Genomic DNA, 24,726 nt, shown 5'->3' with positions numbered 1-24,726 from the left:
CAATATAGAATGTTGAATTAATCACGTCACTAAGACATCATTAAGATGATGCTGAAATCTACATAGACAATGCAAGCTGATACTCCACAGATCAGGAGTATTAAAAGATTTTTGTGTGTGTATATATATATTTATTTCAGTATCATTGGCAGGAGAAATGTTAGGGTGAATCATGCAGCTCACCTGAGTTTTGTTCTTCGTGAGTCCATAATGAACTATGTGTATTTGCTCTTTAAGCCATTTGTACTGTATGTGTTACTGTACAGTTCTTAAGATTCTGTGTTTCACAGAGAAAAATAACCCAGAGAAGATAACTTCATACTGAAAAAACACAGCAAGGCCACAGTTTCACAGTAGGTTTAAGCCTGTGATTGGAGTCTTGCCTTATATCCAGCCCCGGTTTCTTCTGTGTATCTTTAGTGCTGGCACTGGTGCTTTTGATGTAATCAGTTGGATGAAGGTTTGATGAGCCTGAAAATTGCCACAGACGATGGGAGCAGGTTTTCGTCTGGATTAGGGAGCCACATGGCACAGTGGTGTGAACACAAACACAGGCACAGGAAGTGCCTGGAAAGGAGCAGAATTCCTTTTCACTGGAAGAATTGAGCTGGATGCAAGTGAATTGTAGAGATTTTAAAGTGATAATTCTAATACAGATCATTCAGAAGATACACTGAATAACAGCACATTACCACTGAAATAACTTACCCGCTGGATGCAAGTGAACTGTAGAGATTTTAAAGTGATAATTCTAATACACATCATTCAGAAGATACACTGAATAACAGTAAATCCGAGAGCACATTACCACTGAAATAACTTACCCATCATCTGTCCACATCAGGTTATGCCTGCATTTGCACTTATTTGCAACTGGCATGTTATGTTTCAGCCTGTTAGGACAACTTCCAAAAGACGTGGATAAAGGAGTGCTGGAGCTGGTGCAGAGGGCAGGGCTGTGTGTCCATAGCTATGGGAGAGAGGGGCACAGCAGCACTGAATTGGGGTTGACCTCATATGTGTGACTGAGCCACAGATCCACACTCAGCACCAGGAAAGGAAGGAAGGGAAGGTGCTGATTCCTTCTTCTGATGGTGTTTATTCTGTCCCCTGTCTTGCTTCAGCTGTATCACTGGTGACTCTTCTGTTTGCTGCATTTAACCTGTAAGAAAAAAAAGTTACTTGATTGGTTTTGCTTTGGGGGCTTTTTGGTGGATTGAGCAAGAGAGGAGAGGCAGGTGAAAATACTGAAGTAGGTGGTTTGGCCATACTCATACTGATATGGTCTGGATAGTAAAATTGAGGGATTGCTGAAAAAAATTCAGAAGAAAAAAATGCTACAAGAAGGAAATAATATGCATAAAAGTGTAAGAAATGTGAAGTGAAGCTCATGGGGGGAAAACCTTTGACATCTATTGCTAGGATCTAGTGCAGTTACTAGTGGTCGAGAATGCTGGGCCCACAGAAGTCACAGCTCAGTGCTGTAAAAGGACTGTAAGGATGATGTTAGAAACTGTCAGGAAAGGAAATAGTTAATAAGCACTATCTCAATGCATTAAATATGATTTTCATCTCAGAAAGAATAAAGTGATTGAGAGACATTGCATAGAAAATATTAAATGGTGAGCGAAATTAAAAAAGCAATTTTTTTTTTCTGTTTCTTCCCACAGAGGAAACTTGCATGCAATTTTTGAACAAACAGAAAGGAAATTATTCTTCAGATATGGGCAGTTAAGTGTGTAGAAGTTCTTGGGAAAGAATGTTAAACTTTTATCAGTTCAAGGAGTGACTGAGCAAGTTTGTAGAAAAATACTTCACTGAAGATTGATACATTTTATAAAGATTTTATCTGTGGCCCCTGTAGCAAATTGTTGCTGAGTGGGCCAATGTTTGACTGTTGTTTTGATCATTCCTGTACCCTTCCTGAGGTGTTCACTTTCAGCCACTGTCAGGAATAGGATAATGGACAAAGTGGATGGAACTTTGATGTGACTCAGTGTAACTGTTCTGTTAGCAGAACTCAAAGTAGCTGCATGGATTGTCGAGATAAGTTTTATTTTGGAAAAAAATTAAGTTATAATCTGTAAATGGCATGAGTAAATCTAGACTTTCTCTTACTGAACATTAATGGCACTTGGCGCTGATAATGTTTGCACTCTTCAGGTAAGAAAAAATGTTTCTGAAGGTGAGAATTTGCAACTGGTGATTATTGTACCTCTACAGGTAGAATAACAATTGTGCTGTTTTATATTAAAATTGTAGAAGATGGGTTAAATCGTATATGAAAAGTGATTGATATACTCAGTACACAAAGTATTTAGAGATGCAAATTCATGGTATATTTTTAAAGACCTTGGTCAGTGTAGATCCCTGATTAAAGTCTCATGTCTGTAGGTGGGTTTGGAAGTGATCAGTAGTATATAGTAAAAATCAAAAGCTTGGTGTTCTTTTTCTAGAAAATACTTCTGTATTAGTCCTTCATTGTGAAGACTGTTTTGAACAGTGAACAATAAGTTGTTGAAGCCGTTTCAGGTACTACATTAAAGGCAGTAACTATTCTCTGTATAATGATTATTCACTTGGACATGCCATGTACAGAATAAAGAAGAAATGAACTTGCACCTCATTTTTGAAATGTATACAGATGTTATGAAGTGTTCTGAAATATTTTTGAACTCATCCAGGTCTTTATGTTTTCTAAATAAAATTTCTAGTCTGGTATATTCTCTGTTTTGCATGAGTCAGATGTGCATTAGTAGTTCTCACTGTTTTAATTAAAGTGGCAGAGTTGTTGAATCCTTATCAAGGCAGACTGAGGTGGAAAGGACAAAACAGGATAAAAACTTCACATCTCATGTTAAATCTTAGGTTAATCATCTCTGAAGTCATAATCACATAATTTTAACCACCTACAGAATCTTCTAACATAGATGGTAGTTTTATGTTGAAAGTAAGAACCAGCAAGGAAAATATTTAAATTCCAAAAGGAAAATGTACAGGTTTTCAAGCTTCATAAGGAACTTGCAGAAGCAGGGTATGTAAAGCTACATCTTTCTGTATTCTGAAGTTGTTCTGTTTTGGGGGATATGTGTGTGTTTTTAAGTAAAATACTCTGAAGTGGGTGCAGCATAATTTTTGATTACAATAGCAATGTTACTACAGTACATGTGAGATAGATGGACGGTCATGGGGTTCACACAAAACTGGAAACTCTCTGCACTTACCTGGTTTGGAGGTTCCTTTATATATGTGTGGTATTCATTTTATATGTATTTTACAGAGATAGAAGGGCTGGTAGTACATACAGAATTAAGAAGTCATGACTGTGTTTTGGAGTTCTCCTTTAAGGGAACCAAAGCCAGAATTTTTTCTGTTGCGAGATGAGTACTAATTCTTGGAAAACATCTATTCTGTTGGAAAACATGTATTCTGTTGTCTTTCTAATTTACTGAATTAAGCTCAGGGCTTAATGCCTTTAGGTTGCAATCTTGATTTTCAGTTGGCTTAAAAATTAAGAATTTAAAGAATTTAAAAGTTCTCTTTTGGTTTTAATTAAAGCTTTTGCTTCTGTTACAGTTGAGAAATTTCAAGCTACCCTACAGATGAATGGGGTCCATTTTAAATCTAAGATTCAACTATAGCTTTTCTATTTTCATAACTGGTGTACAAATTCCATTCTCTGATTCTTGCGTATGGTAGCTGACATCACATTCATCTTGTCACTTATGTGTGTTTCAGATCTCGGTTTTGATTTCCCAGCTTAGTTTCAATCTCTCTCACAGAAATGTGACTGCAGTCTTGTAAGCAACTTCAGTTTCTGTTTGCCATAGTACTGCCATACAGTTTTTGGTTGCACCCACACACTAATTTATTTACTGAAAGCTACAAGCCATTTTCAGTGATGCATTGTTTGTCCAGAGCTTTAGCAATGCTTTAGAATGCTGAAAATAACCTTTGTGTAAAAATATTATTCCACTGCTTTTTTGTAGCAATAGGAAAAGCCATTTTTATAAGCTTAGTTGTAAAGTTTTTTATAGATGTTAATAGTGCCTTATCAACAGCTGAGTTCCCTTTCACCACTGTGTACGTGTAGCACATGCTGCCTGAATATTACACCCACTTGTCCACATTTTTAATTATTTTTTTTAATCTGAATGACAGTTCGTGAGCAGTACTGAAGAGTAAGATTGTACTTAGCCAGACCCATTTGCAACTTGGAAAGCAAGTGGCATGACTTTGGATTTAGGGCATTATAAAAGTTGTGTGACTCTGGTCTGCAGTTTCTTCCTTCTGAAAATGGGACAAAAAAAATCCTCATAAAAACACAGATAATTTGTTCTGTTTTGCTAGACTCTTTCTCACAATATTCAAGGTTATCTTTAGCCTGGTTTTTACACAGACTGGTCTAAAGTGTGGTTACAAAGAACCTCCTTTATTAATCAGCCTATTGACTATCAGGCCCTGCCAGTGATACTTGGTTTTACTTAAAAAGAACTCCTTTGATTTTGGAGAGAGTGTAATATTTTGGCAAGTGACTTAAACTCCAGGCTTTGTTTTGATGTAAGTGTACATTCAGTAATTGTACCCATCTCCAGGAAATGCAATGATCGTGTTTCTTAGGACGTTTTTTTTAATCTCGAGTATGAAATGAGAGTCTGAATTGGACACCTTCATGTTATAGTTCTCTACTACAGTTTCTCTCCTCTCATAGCATAATTTGAGAGGGCAGAGAATCCATAATACAAGCAGAAGGTCCTTCAAAAGCACTCAGCTTTTTATGTTCAAAGGTGGCATCTCCACTGGCTAAAGCTCCCTGGTTGTGCTGCTGTTGTCTGTAGTGGTCTGACCTTAGTGTGTGGGTAGAGATGCAATGACAAGACCTCATGGGCACTCCATAGGAGCATCCCTTCCTGTGCCTGCAGAGTGCAGCCCAGGCAGCTGGCTGTGCTCTTAGTGAGGACCTGCTCAGGCACTGCTCACACTTACCGTGCTCTTCCCAAATTCTAGCAGCCAGTGTGGGAGGGGTGTGGGGGTCTCACCCCGTGCAGAGCCGGTGGCTGTGCTGGGCAGCGGGAGCGGGGCCGGGGGCTGGCAGCAGCCTGCTGGAGAGGTTCCTGCACTCAACACGGAGGTGTTGTTCTGGGCAGCTGACACCGAGCAAGTCCTGAAAGGCGTCTCCTGGAGAAGTGAAGTCAGATCTGTGAGCCTTTATCTGAAGATTTCTGTGTTGTCTCTGTGCAGAGGGATCATTGTTACAGCTACACATAAATCCTTTATCCATCCTCTGGACAGATACAGGCAAGAGAGTGTTTTCCTGAAGTAACTTAGCAATGCAAACTGTTGAAATTACAAAATGCTTTTTGCTTTTATTAAATAAAATTACTTTTAAAAAGTGAACGTATCTTTGGGCTTAGAACTTTTTCCTCAGGAACTACAGGAACCAACTCACTGTCAGTCTGGTTGAACAACTCTGAGCCTGAATACCAGTGTGATTTTCATTGCCAGTATCAAGAACTGTTTATTAAAAGATTGTTATTGTTTTTATCTTTAGGCCTTTATAGTTTTAACACCACTGTGGTGCACTTGCAGGTGAAGGCTGAGTCTGATAAAAAATGCTGAGTGACTTTATTTAGCATTTTGATGTTTGACTGTCCTTTTAAAGTTTTTATTAAATATTTCTTTATTCTACCGTTCAGGATTACTTGTCCTTTTAAAATGATATAATTATTTGTAATGTTTCCAAATTATTGTAGATTAGGTGTAGGGAGTAAAACAGATAACAGGTAAAAGCTGTTAGTTTTTAACTGATGAGTTAAGTATTTTTGAAGTATGGCCTATTATGGCAGAATCTGCCCACATCTATAAGTTTTCAGAGTGGATTAGACCCTGTATTCAGACATGTTTTGATTTAACTACAGGCTCTATCCTGGGAGAATTGAGGGCAGATTCTGCTGTTTGGAAAGCAGACGTCCAAAACTGTCACTTGCTGTTCTATTCATACACTCTCGCAGCAGTAATTTCTGAACTTTCCTGTCCTTTTTACATGTTTATTTTAGGTGGCTGGTTCTGCAAAACATGGCCTCCTTTGATTTGAGCTGGTTATTGAGCTGTAAAAATGGGACCTGCAAGAATGTATTTCTAAGAAAATACATTTTTAAAGTTACTTGCTTTTTTGATTTTATTTTTTTATCATTTTGATTTTGAGGAAAAATATGGAAGAACACATTGTTCATAGCCACATTATCATTTTGAGCTTAAGCATTTAACTTCTTGCAGAGGAGTTTGTCCAGTCTTTGCAGTCACTATTGCAGCAGCATACTTAATGATGCAATCATTACATGCTCTTTTATTTGATTTACAGTAATTTTTAGCTTGTAGAAGATGAATTTACTAGTTTTATTTAAGCTCATGCAATTTTACAGTTTAAAAAATTATGTGACATTTTAAATTGAGCAAATAGTTGTGGGTCATTTGGGCATAGTTCCTAATTGTTATTTTATCTCAGGTAGAAGAAGGAAGCAGGCAGAAGAACTGTGAATTTATTATTGGCCATAGGCTAAATAAAACTACTCTGTTTCAAATACCTGTGGTTTTCAGGTAGATTGCTTGGTAAATCTGGAGGTTTGAACAAGAGTTTTAGCAGTTTAGGCAGTCTCTTCATTTTTAGAATTGATCTTTTCCAGCAGTGAATTACTTCTCTCTAGTGAATTTCTTCCAGTGTATTTCAAAGAGCAATGTAATTTAAGTTAAAAAACCAAAATGTCAGTGTATCGTCGCCATTGTAGGGATTTCTCTCTTCAGTCTATATCCATAAATCTTTTTTAGGCATGGAATCATATGCTTGGTTTTTTAGCCTTACAGAACTGTTAGAAGCTGAGGAAAACAAAATGTAGCAACTCATATCGCATATGTTGTCTCACAAATATTTTCTGCTTTATTTAAAAGATTATGGCTTTATTATAAAAAAGAAAAAAAAGGCTACTGCTTCACTTGTTTCTGTCCTGGCTCCCCCAGCACTGGGAATGGAGACAGGGAAGTCTTCAGGTGCCTTTTCAGGTGATTTACTCAATTTCCAGTGCATATCTGAGTAGGAGAAGGCTGCAGTTTGAGCTCCCTCTGAGGTGCTGTCACATGTAGCACTAAGAGTGCATGCACCCTGATTCTCATTTTCTCTGAAGAATTTAAAAAAACCAACTCTGAAAGAATTAAACAACACTAAGTATAGCATGGGAAGTAACACTGCAACAAACAAGTTATGTTTTCCAATATTTCTGCCTTTTCCTAAAGAACCATTCTTGTACAGACATGCAGCCTGACTGCTGCATTTGAGTTCTAAAAGATCCTTCCTAAGCCTGATATGAGTTTACAATTGACAGGTAATCTAAAGAAAATTGAAAGCTTTGCATTTCCCTCAAACCTGTTTTCAGATGATTTTCTGTGTTTCTTAGAGAACATCTGGAATAAAGTCCAGAACATCTGGAATAAAGTCTCACATTATGTTTCCTAAGGTCCTCATCCCCAGTATCTGTGTGCCCTGAAATTATAGATTTGTTTTGTAGGAGCAAATAGTACTCCTTATTTCACTGTGGAGTCTACATACATCTTGCACTGCACATTGATAACAATGCAAATTGTGGCCCTATTTTTTTTAAACCTGTAACAGCAGTTTTGCTCACATTGTTTCTGGTTCCTGAGAATTCCCTCAACCTGAACAAAATTTTGTTGCAAAATAGAACATAGAGAGTTGTGGGTTTTAAGGATCCTGTTTTGCAGATGAGTTTTTCATAGGCCCTTAATCAGCCTAAAATCTTGCACTGCACATTGATAACAATGCAAATTGTGGCCCTATTTTTTTTAAACCTGTAACAGCAGTTTTGCTCACATTGTTTCTGGTTCCTGAGAATTCCCTCAACCTGAACAAAATTTTGTTGCAAAATAGAACATAGAGAGTTGTGGGTTTTAAGGATCCTGTTTTGCAGATCCTGTTAATCAGCCTAATCTTTGCAAAAAAGGAGAGGCAGTGCTTAATTTTTGTCTGCTCCTGACATTTTGTGAGGAAGATTGTGGTTTACTTTTGTGGGGATAATGTATCACTTAATTGAATAATAAATACAATTACCAGAGATAAATGCCTGAAGTAAATGACAAAAAAGGAGGAGCAGAGGCTGAAGGGGCAAAACAGTGTAGGGTTTTTTTTACTTTGCAGCTGAAGTAAAATCTTTGTACCTACACACTCCTCCTGCTGTGATCTCTTGAGCCAAAATCCTTTTTTTTAGTGGAGGCCATGGTGCCTGCACTTCCAGTCACAGTTCAAAACCAGGCAAGAAAACATGAGCTAAGTCACATTTCTGACGTCTGTTTTCCTTTAATTGATCTAAACATTTAGCAGAGTCAGAAAATTTACAGGAAATAAATGAATGTATCTTCCTGTTTATATCTTATGGCTGTTTTCTGCTCTTGCTGGGCTGGGTCAGCTGGAGGCTCTGTGGGGAGAGGCTGGAGTGGGCAAAGCCTTGCAGATCAGCAGGGAGTATTCCTTCACCTGTCTTTGTCCTAGCTTAGATTTTATTCTACAGATTAAAAAAGAACAAAGCCGAACACCAAATATCCATAGATCTTAAACCCCACTTCATTATGACAATTTTGCTTCTGGTCATTGATTATTAAGCAATACATTTTGAAACTATTTCAAATCCATGTGATTATGTGTTAGCTCTTAAGGTAGTGTTGTGCTTTTTCCAGAGGGATCTGACAGAAAAAAAAAACATTTTTAAGAAAGTGCAAACTTCCTGAAGTTTACCATGAATTTTAAGTGCAAACTAGTATTTTATATTTATAAACTAGTTTTCATGTAAGGATTCATTCCTGTCATTTAGTTGTATTTATTACAGTGATCTTACCCTTTTGCCCAGTTGGTCCTAAAATTCCTCCCAGTACTGACAAATGCACATTGTTCATGTGCAGTGGAAAGTACACCTTTTGTGGAAGGTACAGCTGAGAATGCTGCTGAATTCTCAGACTGTGAACAAAGATCACTCTGGTACTGGAGTTCTCATTTGCATGAAGAGCAGCTGCTTTCAAACTAGAATTGGTTCATTATTCATTTTTATAGATAGTAATGATTCATAAAATAATTTTTTTTTACTTTTTATTTTTAATGATAGACAAATAGGTAAATAACAGGCATCTCTGAGAATAGCGGTCTCTACAGAAATAGCTGAAGGGAAAATTACTTTTTTATGTTACTGGATTAAGTTGCAGCTTGCTACAGTTTTGTAAGATCTTTATTTGGATATATTCTGATCACCTGAAAAATAATAAATACTATTATAAAGTCAAGATTTCTTTGCAATCATAAAAATGAAGTGAAATTAAAACATACAGCACTGCAAAACTTAATAAAATCTTCAATATGTTGCCTTGCTACAGACACATGAAAGACTTCTACTCATTTATAAATTGCTTAAAGAAACTGCTGTCTTCTCTAGACTGCTGAGCCAAAATCTGCTGTAAGCTTGGAGCTGTCTGGCCTACACTGATTTTTGCCTTCTGCAAATAGCTAACAATAAAATTCAAACTATTGATTTTAAAATTGCTCTCAATTATCTTTACCCATTGTCACTAGGATATTTTTAGTGCAGCTGTTTTCAGAGAATGTAGTTTTTCTGATCAAAACTTAATTTTGTGACATGTTTGGTTCATTTTATTAATATTCTGGGAGTGTAAACAGTTATCACTGGAATTTAAGCAACCCTGCCTCTCAGTTGTTATAATCTCCCCATAAAAAGAAAAATTATTTTCAAGAAAGTTATTTCATTCATTTGAAATTAAATACTTATTTTTTCATAGTCACCTATATGTGTAAATTTCCCCTTTTTTCTGCCATTGTTCTTGACAGTTGAAGTCAACTAGGTTTCTGAATTCTAGTTTCTGGTCTCCTCACCTTTATGAATTAGGTAGGTACATTTTATCTTCCTGGCATAAGGCTTCAGAAGTGTAATTATGATTGCAATTATTCTAATTTAGTAAGTACTACCTAGTACTTCATGTTGCTGCTTTCTTCCTGTCAATGGCAACTATTTCATCACATCCATAGAAATTCAAGTTTAGAGATAACTATTTTGAAGTCCCAGGTTGTATTATAAATTGCATATTTTTTTTTCAAGAGTACCTGAGTAGTATATTTGATTCAAATATAAAATTACTTTAGAGAATATGTCTTCTCTGCATTATTTAGCAAAGCATATGTTTTGTGGGACTGTCCAGTGTTAACTAAAGCAGAGCAGGAGTCTCTGTGTATGGCTTTGCTAAATATTTTTAATTTCAGGTCTCTTTACAATTCTAGAATCTTATTTAAAATTCATGAGATACATAATTATTTTAATGTAAAATGATAGTGTAAAAGGAAATGTCATTTCCTTTTAGAGCTACTGATTAATTACTTCTATTTAAAGATCTAATAGCTCATACCATAATCACACTCTCATTATGAAATAAATAGACAGTTCTGGGGAGCCACAGTAATATGAGCTAGTCATAGACCCAGGATGTTAGAAACAAATAAAAAACCAATCAAATCTTTGTTTTCCCAAAGATACGAAGAAACTTAGTTTGATTATATTATGTGACGGAAGTATGTGCATTTCTTCACTTCCATGTTATCTTGGTGAATCTTGGTCAAAAAAGTTACATCAGGCCCAGTTCACTGTACTCAATACCAGCATTTTGGATGTCAAAATGGCAAATGAGATTCAGCCTAACAAATGTTGAAGCAATGCACACTGAAAAATAATCTTAACTTCATATAAAATAAAGGATCCTGAGATGATAACCATTATTTAGCAAACTGCTTTTTAAATAGATGCTTCATAAAAGCATCAGCTTTGTGTTCAGTAGTGATAAAAAGAGGTAAATACATGATTAGAAATAAAGGAGGAGACAGCATGGTAGAAAATGTCATTATACCAAAATATACACATTGCCTCTGGAATACTGCATACGCAGAGTGCAGCATGACAGGGTTCAGGGAAGAGGGAAGGGTAGGATCTTGAATTGTAGAGCAGCTTTCCTGTGAGAAAAGACAAAATTGAGTAGGAATCTTCAAGGCTGACTAACAGATGGCAGAGGGTGTGCAGTAGATGTCTCTGAAACTGTGTGCCAGGAAGAAGGTGACTGCAGAATGAATGTTCACAGGCTTCCAGGACAGGATTCAGAGGATACCAGTTGAAGCTCTGAGGTGGCAGATACAGAACAAACACGAGGTGATGATCTTTTGGAAGAGGTGTAAGTATGCTCTGGAGTTTCATGCTGTGCCATACGAGATGGATGTTGGAAGTTTCCATTTGCTCAGAGGGGAACTGGATAAATTTATGGAGTAAACATCAGGTGGGAGTCACTAAATACACAGGAATCCCATCTGGTGGCCTCTGAGCTGCCATTTTCTGGAGACCATGGAGCTGCTTACAGGAGGAAGGATCCCTGTGTGCTTATTTTGCTCTTGTGCTTTTCCTTTGACATCTGCACATAGCTGTTTTTCTAAATATAGGTTATTGGTCTGTGTGGATCACTGAACTGACCTAGAATGGCCTTTCTAATATCGCTGTACTCAAGTTCCTGCATCTGCTCCTTTTTATGGGATTTCTGCCCTCAAGATAATTCATTCCAGTTAATGTTTGCAACTCTAAAACATTTTGTTTGGAAGCAAGGCTGTATAGCTGAGAAAGAGAGTAAAACTTGACTCTAGTAATAGATTTTGGGTATTGGCTTTATAATATAGGGAAGAACTAGCTACTTGAAGTAAAAATTAGTTTCTGATTGCACACGTCAAGGATTTGAGTCAGCTTTTGAGTCTTCCTCAGGTCGTCTGCACATAGAGAATTTGTGTAGCCTATGTTGCCCCCTCCAGTATGTCTAGTAAGAAATTGTGACAGACAAAAAATTGCTTAAGACCAGTAGTTCTTCTCAAAATATGTTACGTTTGAAAAAGTGTTCTGAGAGAGTCTAAAAGAGTTGAAGGAAATTAGACTTAGTTTTTTTCTGCTTTGTGAAAGTCTCTTTACCATCCCTTTAAATATGCTTGGAAGGTATTTTGTGTTATGTCTTTTTACAGTAAGCTGCCTAACAAAGTTGTTTTGGTATTGAAGGTGTATTTTGGCCATCATTCAGTGGGCTGTGTGCTGTTTAGAAGTTGTGTCTCCTGATCTCTTGCCTGGTGCTGAAAGCTGAGCACCAGCATGGCTTGGGTGCCCATGACAGACGTGGTAGAATCTCCATCCTTGGAGATATTCCAAGTAAGCCATCTGGAGGTGGTTCTGGACAGCTGACTCCAGGTGGTTTGGCTGGAGCGGCAGGGATGTTGGACCAGATGATCTCCAGAGGTCCCTCCTATGACTGTGGGCATATACAGCTTGTATTCAGAGGAAAAAACTAACACCAAATCCCCACCAGAATTGTGGGGCAGTGTTTTTATGGCAGTATTTTTATAGGAAATGTTTTTAAATGGGGCAGAGAGAAAGAGAAGAAAGCCATGCCATGGGAAATACTGGAGGTTGAGTTGGCTTTGCTTTGTTCAGACTGTGTTACAAAAATAGACTTCATGGTCTCCTATCATTCCCTTTTGAGAGTAAGGCTCTTAAAGGAATAAATTAACTTCTAGGTTTTTTTTAACATATGATTTTATTTACTTATGAAGTGTGGAGCTTGTCTGTCTTTTCGAGTGAAAACAAGGAGAAAGGAATATACTTGAATTCCACATATGTGTGCCTTTCCTATGCTATGTTTTTGAGGCTAGTAATAAAAATATACTTTGAATGGCTGATAGAAACAATCTGAGAATACTTAAAGCTGCTTCTTCAGCCAGTCTAGAGACCTCTAATGAAATCTAAATGTTGTATATATGTTCTCTGTTGCATATTATATAAATATTACTTAAGCTCATTTCCTGCTTACATGGAACCTATGTTGGCAGTAGAAATTGGGTCCAGTTTCCATGGCAACACGGTGGCACTGGAAGAAAGGCTGATGCTGTGCTGTGGCTGGTATTTTTATGCAAGGGAAGAGATGCAGACCTACATTTTTAGACAGGAAATGTATTTCAAGGCACAGAAACATTAAGCATTTTTTACAAATTTGTTGGATAGGTAAATATGTCTAACAATAGAAATTGAAACTTACTGTTTGCTGTTTGCAATTGAAAAATAATTGTTAGTTTTATCTAATATTATAGAAATACGCTGTTAAATATATACTCAGTTATAACTGATGTATTTGCATGGAAATAGCAATATGGAAATAGCAAACTGAGGACAAAGGAAGTTTTGTCTTGAGGCAAAACAGGGACAAAATAGACTGAGGCATAGTCTCCTAGCATTTTCATTCTAGTTTTTGCCTTCTGAACTCCCTTCAAATGGTTTGCACAAAGAAATTAGAAAGTCACAAAGACTTAAAGAAAAATGTTTCTTGGTTTTTTTTAATGGCAGTCCTTTTACTCTGGTTCTGGGTTTACAAAAGATTGCCTGTTTGTTTTTTCAACCTTCTGTTATCCTTCAGTGGTACTTAGTACTGGGAGTCATTTAGGGGAGGGATTTCTTAATTCTGCAATTTTGATGTGACTAGGGTGAAGCTTTGTTCATCTTGACTGTTGAGTGGGTGGTTGAGTCACTAACCCTGGAGGTGTTAAAAAATGTGTAGATGTGCCACTTTTAGGGACATGAATTAGTGGTGGACTTGGCAGTGCTGGGTTAATGGTTGGGTTTGATAACCTTAAAGGTCTTTTCTGACCCAAATGATTCTATGATCTCTTTGCATTTCTGTATTCCTCCTACATGCAAAGTACTTGCTCCACCTCAGTGAAGTGGGATGTTCTGAGAAGTCAAACCTTCTGAGAAGAGTAACCAAACTGGAAGCACTATTCTTTAGAAGTGTGAAGGGCTCTGTTCATCCCTATGAATCATCATCTTTCTTTCCCAACCCTGGCACTATACAGTTAGTCTGTGTCTGATGTTGCCTAGCAACAATTCATCAAATGTCTAAAGGGAACTGATTTACCCTAGCTGGAACTCTTGTAGAAATCCAAGTAGATAAAATGTTCATGGAGGAATATTAGCCTTTTCCTATGTCTGGCACCCACACTATCAATCAGGATTAAGCTCAAAGGCATTTTACAGCTGTCCAAGGCTTGGCTGCCTTGTCATGCTGATGATTTAAGGATGTCTCATTTTATAGTGGAATATCTCCATCCCATCCTGCAATCAGCCTGTGCTTCAGCTATCATGTTTTCAGAGGTTTGGCAAATCGAAACTCTCAGTGAAAGGCTGCGTGCACGGCAGCACTGACTGCGGATACACATCTTCCTTCAGGAGGAGAAAACCAACTCTGCCTCTGCAGCAACTACAGGTACATAAGGGGAGATGATCCTTCTATGCTTCCAGTTCTTCTTAGCCTCATCTCCTGGAACACAGTGGTTCAACTCAGAGTTTTCTTCAGCTCTTTACCATTCATTATTACTGAGCGTCTACAGAGCTTGAAGGCTTCTCTGAGGCTTGTTACTGAGCCTGCCTTTGACACATCTCAGTGAAAGTCATGGCATTGGCACATCACAAACATATGTAATGTGTCATAGTTTTAGCACCACTCAGATCAGAAACTTTGTCACCACCATAACACCTTAACATTTACATTTTCAGCAGCAGTAAGCTTGCCATATTCCTTGGACCTCAGTTTCTGCTTGTGAAATGTTACGGGTTTGAAGTCATGCTGTCACTGTTCTTTACTGCCATTAGAACTCAGCACCCCAGTATTTCTGATCTTTATTGTGCCCTGCCAATTATCCTGGACATTTGACTTTCGAACCTAGAACAGGAAAGTTGTTCAGATTTTCAGAGCTTTGTGTGGAATCAGGTGAAGCAGACACCATTGTCCTTCCATGACAAACCCTGAGGTAAGGTTACCCCTGGAAAAGAATTGGACTGGAGCCTGTAGCCTCGTGGAAATCATAGTTGCTGTCCACTTCCTGTTGTAAACTGGGTCCAGAATTTACCTTTACAAGGTGAGCTTCCTTTCCTGAGCAGTGAACTTACTGCCATGGTAGAGCAGGCTTCAGTCGCAGCGTTCCGGTAGCGAGGCACAGGATATGGAAAGATCTCACTCTTGGAGACAGGTGCCTCTGGAATACTGGCATCTTCTCTACAAGGGAGACAGTTCATCTGGGATATCATGACAGCTGGGATTCCTTGAGTGCTTTTCCACCATGGATGAGACTCTCTTTTGCTGTTGGAAATAGGAATATTCCAATAAGTGAGTCATCCAGCATCCATGCTGTGAGGTAAAGCATGCCAAGGCTGGGATGAGTCAGATGGTCTGATAACCCTTATTCTCAGACTTGCTGACACAAAATAGATTCTGAAAATCTCAACAGGAATTGTCACAGTATTTAGTATACAAAACTGCCTCATTCAAGCCAGCTGGACAGTGCTCTGTATTACTGGGGTGACTTTCCTAACTCTACTGACATGGCTGCTTGCTTATTGAAGATCCAATCAAATGAAAGGTTCTTCACTTGCAAGCTTTAAAAATAATGGAAAGCTCCAAAATTGCCTGTACATCCCCCAAGACAAATGGTTGATGCAAATAAGGGATGGAAAGGCATTTCCCTGGAAACATCTGGAAAGACAGAGGGCACATGGAGGAGTCTTACAGACTGAGAATGACATCCTCTTGAAGTTCCCACATTGAGGGAATGTGACAGGAGAGCATGCTGAATGCAATGGCTTTTGGAAACAACATCTGCATAAAATAAATAAAATATGGCATGTTCTATGAGGTTGTTGGGCAAAAGATCAACTTCAGTTTTGCATTATGAAGAGTAAACTTAAAAAAAAATCAGAGATCTAGGCACTTATAAAAAAACCTTTTTAAGCCAAGGAGCTTAAGTAACTGTCTTCTTAAAGATCACTTATCAGTTATCCAAATAAAATTATTTTCATGTGTTTGAAGAGTAATACTTGCTACTGCCTCTGTGAAGACAAGTAGACAGAAACATTTAGTAAATGGTCACGAAGCTAAAACCAGCTGCTTGTTATTTATCTCTATTTGGGTAATAATGACTTTTTGTGAAAAACATCTGTGAGTTTTCCATTTGCTTGCTTTTGACTGCAGCTGGACTTGGCAATCTTTTTGCTGCTTTTACTTATTTCTTTTAGAAAAATTAGTGATTAAATTAACAGGAATGAATGATATACAGAGAGAAACTCAAAGCAGACATTTCATATATTGTACTTATGACCACATATGCACAAAATGGAAGACTATAATTGACTTTTGAACACTAGCAAAAAGTTTTCGCATTATAGGCATCTTTGCAACTTATGTCTAATAATTAAGACAGAATTAGTTAAAAGTCAGAATGTTTTGAGTTGCTTGTTTACCTTGCTTTTATCAGTTTTAATGATACTGCAGTGGAATTTGCGTACTTCCATAAATGCTGGTAGAACTGTGAAAAGATTTATTAAAACTGTAGTTTTATAGAGGAAGTGCTACTGGAAGTTTGGGAGAGGAGTTGTGTGTTTTTTGAAGGATTGAGTTCACTTCTTTATTTAGAAAGAAAACCTATTAGTGAAAAGGAGTTGTGTTAATGTGAAGAGTTCATGTAAAATGCTTGTTCCGGCTTCTTGAAAGGAAGGTTAATGAGAAGTCTGCTATCAGTAGAATTCCAACTGGAGCATTCAGAATTTATCACTGCAGCAAATGTTTGTATTTGCAGCAGACAGAGAGGTTCTTCTATTTGCTGGCTTAGTCATGCCATCTTGTTCCTTCAGGCTCTGTTTTTTTCACCTGCCAGTTACATCCCTCAGTGTTTGTCCAATGCAAAATGCCTGTCTCTTTTCCCTTTTCTCATTGCCTGAAGAATTGAGTTCCCAGGCATAATCCAGAGCATGATGCATTTCCACTTAATGGGATGAATGGGTCTTCTAAACATTAAGTGAACATAGACATGAAAAATGCATTTTTGCACTGAGATGATCACATGAAGTCAGGATTAGATTTTACCAGGGTGCTTTAGGGGTCAGGAAAACAACCACCAACCAACCAAAGGCAAGAGTTACTCTGCTGCTCAACTGCATTTGATACTAAGTGAAGGGTTGCAGTTTCACTGTTCCTATGAAATCCTTTCTACTAGGCTGTTAAATGGGTAAAAAAGGGGAGTGAAACACTGCATTTGTTGGTTTATACTTCAGCTCATTTTGCTTCATTTGTCTTCAGTTGTCTTCGTATGGTTTCTAACATTTAAATGGAAGGAGTTATTGTCTTGTGATAAAGACTAAATCCCATATTTTGTAATTTAATTATGAATTCATATTTCAGTCCATATTTGACCTCAAATGGTCAGTCACTTAAGTAGTTTTGATGCCAAATCAAGATAAATTGCTAACTTCTCCAGGGTCAGGGCTGTTGGAGAGCAGAGGGTGATTCTTCCCCCTCTCCTTCAAAACATGTAAATTTGTTGCTAGGGGCAACTATAGGATACTGAAGCAACAACAGCATATTTCCTGAATGTATCTTATTAATAGAAAGACTAGAGACACTATAATTTAACATGCCACAGAGAAAGGCAGAAATTAAATACTACAACATAACATGTTAGAGAGAAAGTCAAAAATTAATTTTCATTTATACACTTGTGAGTCATTCTGTTAAAAGTAATCCATCGTGCGTGCATGGTGAGGGGAGAAAGAAGTCAAAATAGTGGCCACTGCTGTCACATCTGCTAGTGTTTTCTGTCAGGTCCTCTTATTGGTCAGAAGTGAAGGTTGCTGCACTTAGAGGAAGAAGCTTTGGAGAGTGAGAAGGGATTCTTGTTGCAAGAGGATTTGAAGAAGTTGAAGCTTCATATGTGGTTTATGAGACTAGCTTATTTTTTAATACATTTTTTGTGATTGCTTTGGAGTGGTATTCCATATCTGATTTCTTTCAGGTGGAAGTTTTATTTTGACATGTTAGCATGTATTTATAAGAAACTGTATTCTTCATTAAACAGTACATAATACATGGATTTGTGACAGCTCTGTTTCTCCACTTTGGCTCTTCGGAATTTCCTAAATTTTTTTCAGCCAAAAGTTCTTGTGAGACCTGATGAGACTTGGGTGTTGCCAGAGCAGCGGTGGGAGCTTAAAATGCAGTGTAACCACCCCCATGCCTATGAAATATAGCCCCTAGTGAGTGCAAGCAACCACAGCAGGCAGACAGGGCATGAGGAAAGGCTCCTCTCCACAGAGGCCATTCCACTGTCAGAGCATAAAAATCAAGTACATGCAACCCAGGAACCAGGCACCAGACTGTGACATCTGGGAGCTGCTAACAGAGGCAGTGGAGACACTCAGTAGCTGGTGCAGAAGGGCACAGAGAGCCACCCCCATCCCCAGTCTCAGCAGTGAGCACTTGCTCAGGGTTGGTCTGCTCTTGCCTCAGAGCTCATTCCCTGATAGCTGCTGGAGTCACAGCATCAGCTGTGACAAGGATCTCCACCCAGACACACATGATGGTAGGTGTAGCTCTTCAGGTCTCAGGTTGCCCGGTGCCTGATGTCTCTCCGTGAAGCTGGATCTGGCAGTCACCTCTTCACTCCTGTGATCAGTGACAGGACTTGAGGAAACAGCATGAAGTGAGTCACAGGAGGTTTATTGCCTCAGAGCTCATTCCCTGATAGCTGCTGGAGTCACAGCATCAGCTGTGACAAGGATCTCCACCCAGACACACATGATGGTAGGTGTAGCTCTTCAGGTCTCAGGTTGCCCGGTGCCTGATGTCTCTCCGTGAAGCTGGATCTGGCAGTCACCTCTTCACTCCTGTGATCAGTGACAGGACTTGAGGAAACGGCATGAAGTGAGTCACAGGAGGTTTGGGTTTGATATTGGGAAAAAGTTCTTCATCCAGACAGTGGCTGGTCCCTGCAACCCTGGGAAAATGGTCACAGCACCAAGCCTGATGGAATTAAGAAACATTTGGACAAAACATTGAGGCACACAATGTGATTTTTAGGGCTGTCCTCTGAAGGACCAGGAGGTGGATTTGATGATGCTGGCTGGTCCCTTCCAACTCAAAATATTTTATGATTTTAACATTCTCAGCTTTTACAACACTTTACTGGTGACTAGAAATACAGGTAAGGTACAAGCTGCTGAGTATCTATTTATATATTTTCTTTTTGTGCTGCCAGGTGGGTTTGTGTTTTTTAATTAACTGTTGACTTTTTTTCCTTTGCAAGTCTGTAATGGATACTTGTCTGGAAAATACAACTCTGTGAGAAAAACACAGAATTGTATTTCTTCTTGAGGAAAAAACATATTCGTTTTTAAAGCCCAGTTAAGCTGGAGGCTTTCTGAGTAAATTTGGCTTCTGGTTTACTGTATTAAGAACATTTTTAACAGAATCGCATTTGTTTGAGAGCAACATTTCATTTGGGACTGACTTTCACTCAGAACATGGTGTAACTTTATCAAAGAAAGGCCGTAAGAGCTGCCTCCTAAACTCAGCAGACTTTACTGCTTCATGCTCGGTGTGATTTGATGTCATGGCAGGCTGCTCCTGGGTCCCCTCAGCTGTGTCCTTGGCACTGTGCTCTTCCTGAGATGCTGGGCTGGGGCGGTGGCATGGTACAACTGCAGTGCTTGCTGCATGAAATGGCATTTGTTGATAGGAGCTGTTGTTTGGAACGGAAGAAGGCAGCATTCCTTGGCATTTCACTTGGATTTCGAGTGTGCATTCAAGCCCATGGTAGCCTCCAAAAGATTAATAAGCAAGGTGGGAATGAAAAATTCATTGTGTTGCTGTTTGAGGTTACAGAAGCTACCATGTCTCAGCCTGCTCCCTTCCAGGAGGGATTTTTACTGCTGCTTCTATTAATGTTTGATGGTAGGATGGTATCCTTGGAAGGAATGTTAACAGTCCCAGGAGGAATTATAATTTTGTTTGATAATGACCAGATGTAGAAACTGCTTCATGCTTGTGACATACCAGTACTCTCACTTTTTATGCATACATTTTCTAGAATTAGAGATGGTAGTACAGTTTTGTACTACAGTTTTGTACTGTTTGTGTAAGAACACAAATAGTGCTTTTCATGTATATCAAAGCTGTCCCTAGAAGTTCACATCAATAATTTCTTGGAGTTAGTTAAAAACACATCTCCTTATGCCCTGTTTCCTTCTGGATTTGTAGACTTTGTTTCTGAAAACATTAAGATGACCTCTGGCATAATTAAAAGGAATGATTAAATTACAAATAATTTATCATTGCTATTAAAATTTAAAAACAATCTGAATTAAAATCCACTTAAAACCTTACTTGAAGCATGGGACATAATTTTTTTCCTTGAGTGATAACTTCAGAGTTCTTTTGATCTTTCTTATGTTTTTTGTTGTTTGTTTTATGTGTGTGAATTTATTTAGAAAGCCTCCATTTAAGGCTGCCTCTGGTTCAAAGAGCTCAGTGTTAGAAGGCACCTGTCTAATTAAGCTAAATTTGCATTTGAGAAAAAAGAGCATGCGAGAATTCAGCTCGTAAAGCAGACACCATTTGAACAAATGAGAAAGAGTTCCAAATAGCTGAGACTTTCAGCAATTAACAACTGCTGTAAGAAATTTGTATATAGAGATTCAGATTTTTAACTGCACAAAGCCTTGCCCAGGAGCATAAAAGCATAAAAGCTTTTGCCCTTTCAGCAATTAACAACTGCTGTAAGAAATTTGTATATAGAGATTCAGAATTTTAACTCCACAGAACCTTGTGAGCCTTGCCCAGCAGCATAAAAGCTTTTGCTTTTAGGAGTTGGAGAGATGGACCCACGCTCACTAGTAGATTTTTGTAAAGCTCCCATTTCTTAGGAAGCTTACAGTGTAATTTTTCTGATGCTTACCCTCCCCCTTGCTTCCTCTTTTTTTCAGATTGAAATTCCCTGTAGAACCTCTGTGGCTATGGCAAAAGGTTCATATAAACTCGAATATAGTTTATTCCATATTTTATTCGATACATGAAGAAGTCATTTGACCTAATTTTAATTGCATTTTCTGTTAGCAAAAAAATGTGTTTGGTTGTGTTCATCTGAAAATCTCAAAGGGGAGTTTTGTTTTCCCCTCAGATTGAGGTAGTTCTTGGTTTAATCTGACAAATTTCTGTCTCCCAAGTTTTTTTCCATTGGATGCAGTGATTTTCTTCTGAAATGATGCTTTCCTAGGTAGGAGAATCAGGTGAAGGTTTTTTTTTAGCCACTTTCAAGGTAAAGCTTTGTTTGCCTACAAGTAGTCCCCATGAGTGCAGTACAGTGTTCATAGAGAGGGATTCCTGCTGTTGTGTGTCTGTTCCCCATGGGAACAGGAGGTTTTCCTCAGGTAGCATTCTTCTATATGCCTGCAAGCATTCTTATCCATTACTTCATAATGAAAGCATCTTTTTTTGTCTATGAGGGTTTCAGATAAAGAGGCCTCAAGTCTCTTTTGGTTTTTAGTAATAGAAATCATTCATTTGTTGAGGAAAAGAAGGGAATGTCTGAAGATGGAGTGACTGCACGAGGACAGACCCAAGGTGCACCTGCATTGCCTCTGGCCAGGAGCAGAGCCAGCAGCTCCTGGGAGGAGGGCAGGGTTGTGCCCCCGTCTGCTCAGTGCTGTTCCACATCCCAGGCTGCTGGGCTTCACGAGTCAGAGGCAGTCCTGGCTTAGCTAACATCAGGCAGATTTTCTTCCATGAGTTTTTTTGAGCCCTGTTTGAACTTAACTAGCTTCTCTTATTCATGATACCTGAGGGAAAAAAGTTTGCTTTAGTTTTTACCATCGTATTGTATAAGGTTTTTTTTTTAAATTTTAATTTTTTTGTTATTATTATTTAAATTTTTTTTTTTTATTTTTATTTTTTTTATTATTATTTAAATTTTTTTTTTTTAGTTTTCAGTCAACTTGGCTCAGTTTGTGTGGGATGAGGCAGTGGACAGCCATTTCCTATTTGCCATCTCTGTATCACTCAAGATTTTGTAGCACTCTGCTGTCTTGTTTTCTCGGCTGAAGAGTTCTGGTCTGTTCACATGCTTCCCATATGGAAGGCATTTTGTGATTTTAATCACTCTCACTGCTCTTGTTTTACATTTTCCAGAATGGAAGAATAGCAAATGACCCCACAACATCAACAACAACAAAAAAATGAATGGAATTTTCTCATAGTGTAATATTCTCAGCATTTCAAGGTTTGATTGTTAAGGAGATTGCTTTTAGTGTTGTCTGTTACCCAGTGGGACCATGGAGCAACATGTTCATGAGGGAGAACAGTAAAATTAAATTGTCAGAAATGTTGTGTTTCATAACAGTGGGCAGTTGATTTTTTGTAAGATTCCATGCAGGGTTTTGACGCATTTTGCTTCAAGTTCACTGTAGAGGAGAAATACTTGAGCTTTTCTTTTGTATTTTACTAAGTATTCCCTCTAAGAGCAGTTTAAAAATAGGATTTAATTGTATTTTGATTGGACTTTGCTGTAAATTTACTTTTGTCCATGGAAAAGGCAGTAATTAAAAGACAAAAAATACTGGCTAGTGTTTGCTAATTGTCTGTAGTGTTTCTTTCAATACAATTATAAGGTTTGTCATTGTAGCCTGTGGAGATGGTCACTTCTCTGCATACCTGCTGACAAAATAGTTTAGAAATGGCATGTCATCTTCTATTAATTAAGTGTTTATGCATGGTGATGAACAACTAATAGTGGTAGACCACAGAGTACCAAGTGATTACTTTAGAAAAAAGAAAAACAGGTTTAATATTTATCGCTGCATGCATGTGTTACCTGATGCATATCATTGCATAGCATATCATCATTACTATTGTATATCATTATATAGCATTTTTAGGAATAAGAAAGACTAATAACTTGAAATAATGATTGTTGAATAACTTTAGGTTGTAATAGTATTTGACAGTTCTATTTCTGAAAAGGAAGTGGAGATTATGAATGTGTTTGTGACTCACAGGTTTCTCAATGGTTGGGTTTTTTAATGCCAACAATATTTTAAAGGCTACTCAAAAGAAAAATAATTTACATTTAGCAGTCTGTACTGAAAAAAATGAAATCTAAACAGAACAAACTGTATATTCATGCCCTAAATTGCAAATGAGGGTGGTGTTGGAGCATTCATCATTGCTTATCTCTGCAGTTCAATAAAAGGCCACTAAGAAATAGCAAAACTGGAGTTCTGTCATTGATGTCCTTCCTACCACTGTGAAACCATGAATTTGCAGAAGAGCAGGATTGGGGATGCCAGGATGAGTTACTCAGCCTGTAGGCAGAATTTAAGCCATCAAGTGAAGTGTTGAAGACTTGATCTTTACATATATCCTAGAAAAGTAAAAGTGAAAAAACCAAAGAACGATGGGAATCTCTTGCTAAGAATTCTAAACTAGAGGAGAAAATTGCCAAAAATGCAGAATTGGCAGTCAGACTGATGTAACTCATCTCTCTGTACTAATATTTGATTGCTCCAGAAGATGGGAGCAAAGCTAAATGGGTAAACCCAAGATCTGCCTCAGTTTAAAGCACTGTTTTGTTATTTGCCAACAAAAATCATAAATAACTCCAGAAGGAAATACAGTCACATCTTTCCTTCTTCCTGGTGTCCACAAAGGACAGTAAGAAAACACTTCTGAATATAAAAATCAACTGGGATTGAAGACAGGAAAAATAAACCAAACTTTTCAAACCAAAAGCAAATACAGTAGCTTGAGGACTCAGAAGGACCATGTTTTCTTAGCCTATTTCAATGAATTTTTGACCTTACCACCACACTGCATTTCTCTGCCCTACCCTGGAATTTCAGTGGTTGTGCCATTTCATGTGACCAAAATAGTAACATGGACACTTGTGGTCAGAGTGAAGTAAGATGATGGTACCATCCAAAATAAGGAGTGCAGGCACTGATGGATGTGCCTGTGTTCCTGGCACCCTTTCAGAAGTACAGGCTGTTTCACTATGCAATCCTCTTCTTGCTTGTAGAATCATTTAGGCTGGAAAAGACTTTTAGGGCCATCAAGTCTAACCATTAGTTTTTTTATTTTTAGGTGTTCCTAGTCCTTGATCTGTGTATCCAAAATGGTCCTGTGCCCAACTGATGAAGTTTCAGGGTTTGTAATGTAGGTCCTTTTGTGATGGTTTGTTGGGTTTAAGCTTCAGATCAGGTGTAGGAGCTGTCACTGTCACTGGGAGCTTGCTGGCACCATGAAACCAGGAGGGTCAGAAATCCGGTTTGTAGTAGTATTAGCTGGTCAGAGAATGTGCTGAACCTTCCATTTGTAGTTTACTGTCCTCTGACTGTACCAGACAAAGACATCTGTTGGGAGCCAAAAATGAAAGAGAGAAGCAAACAACCAACATAATTTTAAGCAGGAACACCTGCAAATTTATTTATTTTTTAATCCTACAAATGTATTCCTTCTCTCTCTTCTGTCTAGTTGCATGTGGTTAAAAATGATCTAAATTCATTTACTTCATTAGATTTCTCATAATAACTTAAATCATTGATCGATTAGTTCAAAACACCCCTTTTTAAATCTGACCATTTATTGACTGAAGAACTTTATTATCTGAAAGGGGTAGCAGGCAGATAAATTTAGTATGCAATGCAGCTTGCAGTAACGTCCTTTTAAGCAAAGGCATCATAGCAGCTGCTGTGCAGGTGGTGAGTGTTGCCAGTGGTA

The 24,726-nt window shown here is 38.0% G+C and overlaps 1 protein-coding gene across 7 annotated transcripts in view; it reads left to right on the top strand.

The window, feature by feature from the left end:
• The window catches only part of SRPK2 (SRSF protein kinase 2), a 129,306-nt gene that overhangs the window by 61,759 nt on the left and 42,821 nt on the right, over positions 1–24,726 (top strand). For 4 of the 7 annotated variants that reach the window (XR_005629218.1, XM_039723716.1, XM_039723718.1 and 1 more), the window contains exon 2: positions 24,091–24,162. The exons of the other annotated variants lie outside the window; for them this stretch is intronic. Coding sequence is in view for 3 of the 4 variants with exons in the window: in XM_039723716.1 (XP_039579650.1) it covers positions 24,122–24,162 (41 nt within the window). In the remaining variant the exon portion in view is untranslated. The remainder of the gene's footprint in view (positions 1–24,090; positions 24,163–24,726) is intronic. 7 annotated transcript variants of the gene reach the window in all.

This window comes from Passer montanus, unplaced genomic scaffold, assembly GCF_014805655.1.
Source record: "Passer montanus isolate IOZ18808 unplaced genomic scaffold, ASM1480565v1 scaffold50, whole genome shotgun sequence".
Classification (NCBI taxonomy): domain Eukaryota; kingdom Metazoa; phylum Chordata; class Aves; order Passeriformes; family Passeridae; genus Passer; species Passer montanus.
This window is presented reverse-complemented; position numbering and strand designations above follow the sequence as displayed.